The 8,581-nt window shown below is 39.9% G+C and overlaps 1 protein-coding gene across 1 annotated transcript in view; it reads right to left on the bottom strand.

Annotated features, from left to right (window-relative positions):
• Window positions 1-7,319, bottom strand: part of rgs9a (regulator of G protein signaling 9a) — a 21,793-nt gene extending 14,474 nt beyond the window's left edge. The window contains exons 1-6 of the mRNA XM_078270521.1: window positions 7,251-7,319; window positions 5,455-5,551; window positions 3,922-3,972; window positions 3,694-3,800; window positions 2,757-2,808; window positions 1,811-1,869 (exon numbers count right to left, since the gene is read on the bottom strand). Coding sequence (XP_078126647.1) covers window positions 1,811-1,869; window positions 2,757-2,808; window positions 3,694-3,800; window positions 3,922-3,972; window positions 5,455-5,551; window positions 7,251-7,319 — 435 coding nt within the window. The remainder of the gene's footprint in view (window positions 1-1,810; window positions 1,870-2,756; window positions 2,809-3,693; window positions 3,801-3,921; window positions 3,973-5,454; window positions 5,552-7,250) is intronic.
• Between the last annotated feature and the right edge of the window lie 1,262 nt (window positions 7,320-8,581).

The following is an 8,581-nucleotide window of genomic DNA, read 5'->3' on the forward strand; positions in this document are numbered from 1 at the left end:
CAGACTGTTTCAACAAAGACAGATAGAAGTGGACCAACGAGGAGACAAGACTTTTTAAACCGTGCATCTGCATCATCATAGCGATGTTTTGATAGCGTCGTTATCTTATTATAGCTTGATATAGCTCTATCAGCTGGCACATTACTGGCAACATTACTCATTTGTAGGTAGACGGCGCAATCCATTTTGGACAGCAAACTTTGTTCCCAAATGTTTCCTTGAATGTTGTGCGATTCAGTGCGAAAATAAATAGAAAGACCATAAAATGGCTCTATGTGTCTATATGTATCTATGTATCTATTCGATATACCAATTGAACCGCAAACCTGTCATGATTGTGATTTTCTGTTTTCTGTTCTGATGTTCTGTTTCCTGTTTTATTTTGTAGTCTTCTGTGTCTTGTCTAGTTTACTTCCTGTCATGAGTTTCCCGCCCTTGTGATTGTCTTATTTGTTTCACCTGTTGTATCACCTGTCCCTTGTTAGTCCTCGTTACCTCTTGTATTTAGTCTCTGTGTCTCCCTTGTCTTTTGTTGGATTTTTTTTATTCTGTGGCTGTGTTTTCTGATGGATGCTGTCTCTGTGCTGTCGTGGATTCTGTTTTTGTGTACCGTGCTGCTCTTTCCTGTTGTGGCTTCTGTTTTTTTCCCGTTTGTTCCTGCCTGGCTACCTTCCTGAGGACTTTGTATAAGACTCATTTTTGTTTAATAAATCATCTAAACTGCATTTGGGTCCAAGCCTTTCCTGACAAACCGTGACAAAACCAGCAGGTGATGTCATAACGCACAGGTTTCCAATTTGCTTTAAAGCCATTGGAAGGAAACACACTTCCACTGGCTTTATTCCCATGAATGTTTTTAGACAACTTTAAATAATTAAATTAATAAGTGGATGGAAACATAGCTAGAGACTAGATTCCAGTAGAAACAATGAACCTCGGTTCAAAGTTACAAGGTACAAACCAAACAAAGACAGACTACTGTTAGACAAGTGGAGGCCTATAACACGTCTTTGTGGAGACTACAAGCTTCTAGCTCAGGTTTATGCAAATAGACTGAAGGAAGGATTAGGAAAGATAATAGATGAATCTGCATTCATCAAAGGGAGACATATTCATAATACTCGCTTAGTCTGAGATATACATGACTATAACGCTCTGACCCCACAGGATAGCTTCATTCTTTTCTAAGATTCCTTCAACGCAGGGGTGTCAAACATGCGGCCCGTGGGCCAGAACCGGCCCGCCAAAGGGTCCAATCAGGCCCACTGGCTGACTGTCCAAAGTGTGTAAATTGCTGGGAGGTAATTAATTACAATTCCAAATTCACCACTTTAATCTTAGAATATTGGAGTTCTTTTTCCGTAAATGTACGACTTTAATCTTAGAAATTCTGAGTTTTTCTCTGAATATTACCCCTCTCTCCTGGGTCGGTACCATTTATTTTTCTTACATTGCGCCTTAGAGCGCTGTTGTAGCAGAAGCAACTTGCGTTTGCCAACACCAAGCTGACAAGAAACTCTGTGGCAGATAAAGTTTCTGATCTTTCTGGAGTGGTTTACTGGTCTGGCCAATTTGAGATTAAATTAGGGGGATGTGGCCCATGAACTAAAATGAGTTTGACACCCCTGGATTAAAGCCTGTGATACCTTGGAACATTTTTTCTTCTTGAAAATGTTTGACACACCACTTTCATTGGATATCCAGCAATACACCTGCCACACACACACACACACACACACACACACACACACACACACACACACACACACACACACACACACACACATCAGTTTTATACATGTGCACAGACCTGTTCGTAGGGTTCCAGCATGCCTTTCTTGCGGATGTTCCTCTTTGCCAGGTAAATGGCTAAAGTCAGAAGGAAACAAAATCAGAACTCATGAGCCATCACATACGTTTAAATTAAACAGTTCAATGGAGTAAACACTTGGGAAATGTAGGAACCCATATCAGTTAACATTTAAAAAGAATATGTCCTCCTTACAACTCCACAGCTGTCTGATTTACATGTTTAATCTCATCTGAAGGGCTAGTCTGCCTCTTGGTCATGCTCCCCATCCCGTCCCTTCTTCCAAACAATGTTCTTCACCGTGGGCCTGGTGACTCAACAGTCATCAGGTTTTATCTTTATTAAAATCACTGAAGCTGAATTGAGATTTTTCTGCCAGAAATTACGATTATGATCAATTTGCGATTTAAAAAATAAGTTTAGCTTAAGTTCTGTGTAACAGATAAAACATGTCATGGAGCATTGTAAGATGAGACACCATAAAATCAAAAAAAAACCATACTGCTCTATATTCTTATGCAAGGATGAGAACATAGATATGAATTGCCAGCAATAAGTGTTTTTCTTTCAATAAGCGTGGAACATTGAACAGTCAAACACAGAACATGTCTCATATTAGCTAGCAAGTTTAAATCCTAAAACTATCAGTACTTTCCTGTAAACTGAAATGTCTGATCTGCCTCAGTTCTACAGCAGCGTCTACATCTTACACCTTCTACCATCATGTTTAAGTTTTACAAAATAAATGTAAAATCAAGTGAAAATAGGACATTTCTGTAAATATAATAAAAGGAGTAGAAATGTTATACCAAATGTCACACCAAACGTAACAAAATGTTCACATCTGATAAATCGGCGTCTTCATGATTGGCTAATCGCATTCTTTCAAATTTCGATTTGAAATTCAGCCCTACCCCCAACCCCATATGACACGTGCTGTACCCACCATAATCAGAGTCCTCCGCAACCCACTTCTGTGTGGGCCAGAAGTATGGGGTCTGGAAAAGGTTTACATTGGACAGAAAGTGTTAGTGTATTAGTTCTCTCAGATCTATGTGTGGCAGTATCACAGTAACGCCTGAATACAATGTTCATATACACACAGATTATTGGCTCCCCCCCCAAACCCACCCTAACAGAACTCCACACCCGGTCAGTACTGAAATCCATCATTCCCCCCCCCCCACATCTTTGCCGTTATAGCTCAATTTGGTTTTGGAAATACTTTCCTTAACTGGATCAAAGTATTACATCTCAACCCAATAGCTGTGGTTCTGACAAATGAAGTTGTGTCTGAGCCCTTCAATATTGCAAGAGGTTGCCCCCAAGATTCACCTCTATCACCCCTTCAGTTCATATTGAACCCCTAGCAATAGCAATTAAATCTAGTAGACGAATACAGGGGATTACAACTGGCAACAGAGTTCGTAGATTAGCCATTATTTTATTCTTAAAACAATACAAGTGGCTGTGGGGACAACTTGATGATTGTTCAGATTCAATTTTATAAACAGTTATTTAAAAAAATAAAAAAAGGATCATCCTCTAATCTTGATATTTGAGCTGTTGTATTCATATTTGAAATGCTGCAGTTCCCAGAAAACAAAACCTTTCTCTGAGGAACTACAACTCAAATCAAAGCATCCCTTCAGTGTCAGTCCATCTTAGTGAGAGTCACTTATGTTTTGCTGGACATAACACCCCAAATGATGCCAAAGGGCTAGACACGAGTCCTGAGAGCGTCAAAAAGTGACCCCAAGAGTCTGGACCCACAGCGCGTCTAAAGGAGACTTTCTTCGTCGATAACAAACGCCAAAGGCACCTGACCAAGTGCCGCTTTTTGACGCGCTAGGAGTGAGGATGTGTTGAAGATTTAGCTTTACCTGGAAGCGGTAGAGGCTGGTGTCGTTGCACATCACCAGTTTCTTGTGATTCTGCAGGGGGTATATGTAGCCGTAGGCCACTAACATGGTGCCAAAGACCTCAGCCTCTGGAACACACAGGGTGAGGAAATTAATGGATGAGGCCTTAAATAACGTGTGGATATGTTTTCTTTTTATAATGATGGAAATGTGCGGAGATGTCTAGTAACCCATTTTATAGTTTTTTACCTTCTGGAGTGGTGTTCATCTTGTTGGTAATCCATGTAATGATGTCCTTGCCTGTGTGGAAACAGATACAAGCTGAAACACTGCACAGAAACACACACACACACACACACACACACACACACACACACACACACACACACACACACACACACACACACACACACCTACACTTAAACACGTAATGTTAGACTACAGGTCTGTATCACCATTCTTTAGACTCAAGACCTACCTCCCTGTCTAAATCATTCACTTTATTCAAATAAGCCCTCAACGTCCTGCTATTCCCTTAAACTATTTATATTGGCGGACACACAAATATTTTAGAGCACTTTGAGCTGAATTTCAAGTCAATCAGACTCACGGTGTGAGGGGCGTGGCCTTTCAAATTTGAACTTTCTTGGCCTTTAATTATAGCGCCACCATCAGGCCAAATGGCTTCAGATTTTTTTGGGAAGCATTAGCACATCACTTCCAGTTATGATGACAATTATTATGTCTCTAGCTTGTTCCAGCTCACAGCAACTTGAAAAAAATGCATAATAAGGCATAAAATGCTAAATCGGCGATGTCCCGATTCTATGTCTGATTCAGTTGCAAAACTGAAAGAGATTCTGCAATTGTACACATTCCCTCTAACCTGCAGGTGCATTGTTAAAAGCAGGGTGCGTTTTTTGAAAAAAGCAGAGGGGGGGGGGGGGGGATGCTTTTTGGTCATGCCCAGCAAAACAAAACATGCGAGAATTAAATCCCCCTTCGAATACTATGGATATAGTTCCACTCGGCCAGCCAAGCCAAAACACGTTAAAACTCTCTAAAACTTAAGATGTGCTTGAAATAACTTATAACTTTGAGCAATGTAATTCTTTAAATAATGCAGAAGCATAATTTGAGCATGAGAATGACAAAGCTAATTCAGAAGACACAAGCTTGAGGTCAAGAGAGCAGACTGTTGCACACAGCCATGTCACATTAAACTACAAGATGGTGATAGCCATTGGTGATTAATGTGCTCAATAACTGTTTGGCCCTTGAAAGATATCAAGTTTGAAAATATATATATTTTTTGCAAGAGTTGTGGTGGTGGTTCTACCAACTTCCATTTAAAAGCAAAGTGACCATCATGACATCACATTCCCAGTTAATTCTAGTCTACTAACAACTACTCAAAGGGCTTTAACATAGAACAGGAGCCAATGTATTCATGCTCACCTTTCCCTCACTGCTCTTGGATTGGATTAAAAAGGGACTTTTGTCCACATCTCATCCAATTGTGGGCTGCCTTATTTAGCCCATGTTGGCAGCTTAGACAGCAGGGCAGACTGTCAGTGTCTTCCTGCAGTCTGTGCTTGAAATTATGCAATGACACCCTGATTTTGCTATAGCACCCTAAGCTGATAGCATGCATATCGAAGAAAACCCTATAATATTCTGTCATTCCTTGGGACAAATATGTATTAACTTCAAACAACTGAATACTTTTAGAGTCTAGGAACTTTGTCAGGCTTTGTGAATGTGTGTGTTTGTGTGTCTCACCAGTGATGACATGTGGGATGGTAGTGACGTTGAGTTTCTGGTCCGAGCTCTTGACGCCACTTTTTGAGTCCTGCATCTCCACCACGATGGCTTCCAGCTGAAAACAGAAGGACAGCAAAGATGTCCATGTAGCATTCAGGAAAAGGGAGGCACCAGCCACTAGATAAACACTGGTAAAATCATGGTTTCTATCAGTTTTACATCAATCTGGGGATTTAAGAGAGTGACTCTTTTAAACATAGACCATTAGTAGGTGTTCACATCTTTCCAGTAGTAAAGCCATTTGGACAGGTAAGATGAGTCTCAGTTCTGTCTCTGAGAAAGGTTGTAAAGTATCACAGTGGTTGACTATCTCCACAGTAATAGTTTGTGTGTGATCAAAATGCCATGATGTCATGGCTATTTCCATCACAAAGCTGAAGTCTATTCATCTGGCACGTATTAGGGGTCATCAAGTAACCTCCGTTGGGTATGGAACCCCCAAATGATCAATATTAAATGAATAAAAAGGCATGAAATAAATAATCACATGAATACATTGTGTAATAGCAGCAAAACACTGTATATACAACATGCTCAACCAACTTGTAACCAACTTGTTGTTAATGTGGGCAAATAACACATTTCAGCCAGAAGCTTTCATCAGTGTTCACAACTTCTTATTAAATAAGAAGATTACTTTTCTGTGAGGGCTGGAGTTTTAGTTTTCTTTGAATTAAGACAGAACAACACACTCAAACTAACTTCTCTCCCCTTTGGACTGGCGAACAGAACATTTGAGTTTTCTTTTTGCAAAGAAAATTGCTTTGTTGTATCTATGTTTTCTTTGCTTGTCATTGGTCAGTGAAGAGAAACATGGTGGCGAGCACACTACGGTGTGCAATGCTGGGAAGCGGGGCGATCCCATCCGCGAAAACAACACGTGTATGGACATGTACCATTAGTTTTAGAACGCAGGTGCCATTCTTTGCCTCTCCCTATGTTTTGTTACGCTCGCAGCTGCCTGTACAACTCTCACTACTAATGTTCAATGCCCAATGTTAATTTAACTTGGGGGAAAGGCCTAGCATTGGCCAAGGAAGAACAGGGTGGAAGTAATTTTTCACTTGCATAATTAACATTGGTTGGGATCCCACGAAACAACACGGGCAGATTTAACAAAGGAAAAAAGGACATGTAATATCTGCGCGTGTGAAATGCTATAATTTGCTCGTGAGCATGTTTTATCTCGCTCGCGAGAAATAACATAAACCTGACGCCATAGTCTTCCCCCTTTCCAAAGACTAACATACTGTTTTTGTCTGTTAAAGAGTTGGTCCGGTCCTTCTGTTTTTTGACATGTTAGTGATATTGAGGAGCCTATCATGTGAGGTCGTGTTATACTGCTAAACTGTGCGGTATATTTCCACTGCAGTGACAGCTGACAGCAGAGCAGCAAAGCTAATTGGCTTTCAAGTGGAATTAGAGATGATCTTTAACAAGCTCCTGCTCTTCTGGTGGCAAACAAATCATGTCTACATCTCGCTGAATAAGAATTTACCTAATGAGATCTCTTATGTTACTGTGTTGCTGTTTCCACAGAGTATGTGCTTTATATTTTTTGAATGCAATAGGAGCAAATGTCAGTGTAATCCAGAAATATGAAGTTCAGAATAACTTTACCAATTCAAATATCTGTAATCTGTTAATCAGAAATGTGTCCACATTTCTGATTAAATTCAGGATCAAATCTTATGGATAAAAAAGAAACACTAAGCACTAAATAAAAAACAATAATAATGATAATATCCACCCACCTTTTTCAAGCAGTGTATGCGGGGCTGGAAATGTTGTCCCCGGTTGGGACGGGCTGTTCTAATTGTCATATCTGCAGACGGATGAAGGCCAAATCAAATGTGAAAGTTAAAATCCCAGTGTGTAATGTGTTATAATATCTATAGTTCCTGACAGAGAAGTGCGTGCATGTAGTGGACGTGAACACACTCCCCCTGTGTGGGGATTGTAAGACAGGATGGGAAGCGTAGATTTATCCACCAATCAGCTGTAGGAAGCCTCTGCCACCAGCAGTCACAGAGAAAAGCCTGTCTGGGTGGATCTTAAATTAACTACTGTGAAAAGAGAGGCATTATAGACCCTGTGTCAGAGCTGGATCATTTGGTTTAGCTGCCTGTGTATGGAAGCTAGAGTGTGTCACAATCAGAGCTGGGCGATACGGAGAAAATCAAATATCACAATATTTTTGACCAAATACATCGATGTCGATACTGTAGGGTTGACTATTGGTGCTTTCAAAAAATATTAACACAATGAGAGTTAGCTGTGTTGGAAACCGTTCCCTCATTCCCTCCCTTACTATTCCCTATACATAGTGTTTATTAATTAGTAAACTATATAGGGAAAGACCGAAAATGATTTCCGACACTATCACTGAGAACATTGTATCAGTAGATGCGCCGGTTATTTCTGTGATGGAGGCGGGCGCGCCCAGCATCATGTAAACAAACAGAAACAAAAATACTTCTAGAACAAACTGAGCACCCAGGAGGAAAGTAAAAGATGGTGTATTATATATGTTGCATGCTACATTTCCACTGTTTAGAAACTAAAAATATTGTAAAGGTGTCCAAGCTTGAGGCTTTGGGTGTGGAGACGGCCATTTTATCCTTTGACAGTCAAAAGGCCAGCTTAGAGGTCTTTGAAATGAGTAGCAAGGAAGCCACTGTGTACCGTGACACAGTAAACAATTTTGCACTGCATTTCAAAGGTAATATTGGTTGTATGAAAGTCCACAGAAATGGACTCAGCCCCATAATAGTGCAAATATACATAAAATGGTTTTATGGAATTAATTGTCTGTTTTCACATCTGCAGCCAGCTCCTCAACTGCAACACCCACTACTAAAGATCCCATCATTGTGCTTTTGAAAAAAGTGTTTTCAACCAGAGATATAGTAAGATCTTGATAACCTAATATACCTTCAAGAATCAATGGCATTTATCAAATTAATAAATTATGTATCTAATGTTACATGTTTAATGTCTAATCAACCATAAGATTATAGCACTTTATAATAACTATCCATAATTCATCATTTATTAAGCATTAGTTAACTATTAGTTAATGGTT

This window comes from Sander vitreus, chromosome 15, assembly GCF_031162955.1.
Source record: "Sander vitreus isolate 19-12246 chromosome 15, sanVit1, whole genome shotgun sequence".
Taxonomy (NCBI): Eukaryota; Metazoa; Chordata; class Actinopteri; order Perciformes; family Percidae; genus Sander; species Sander vitreus.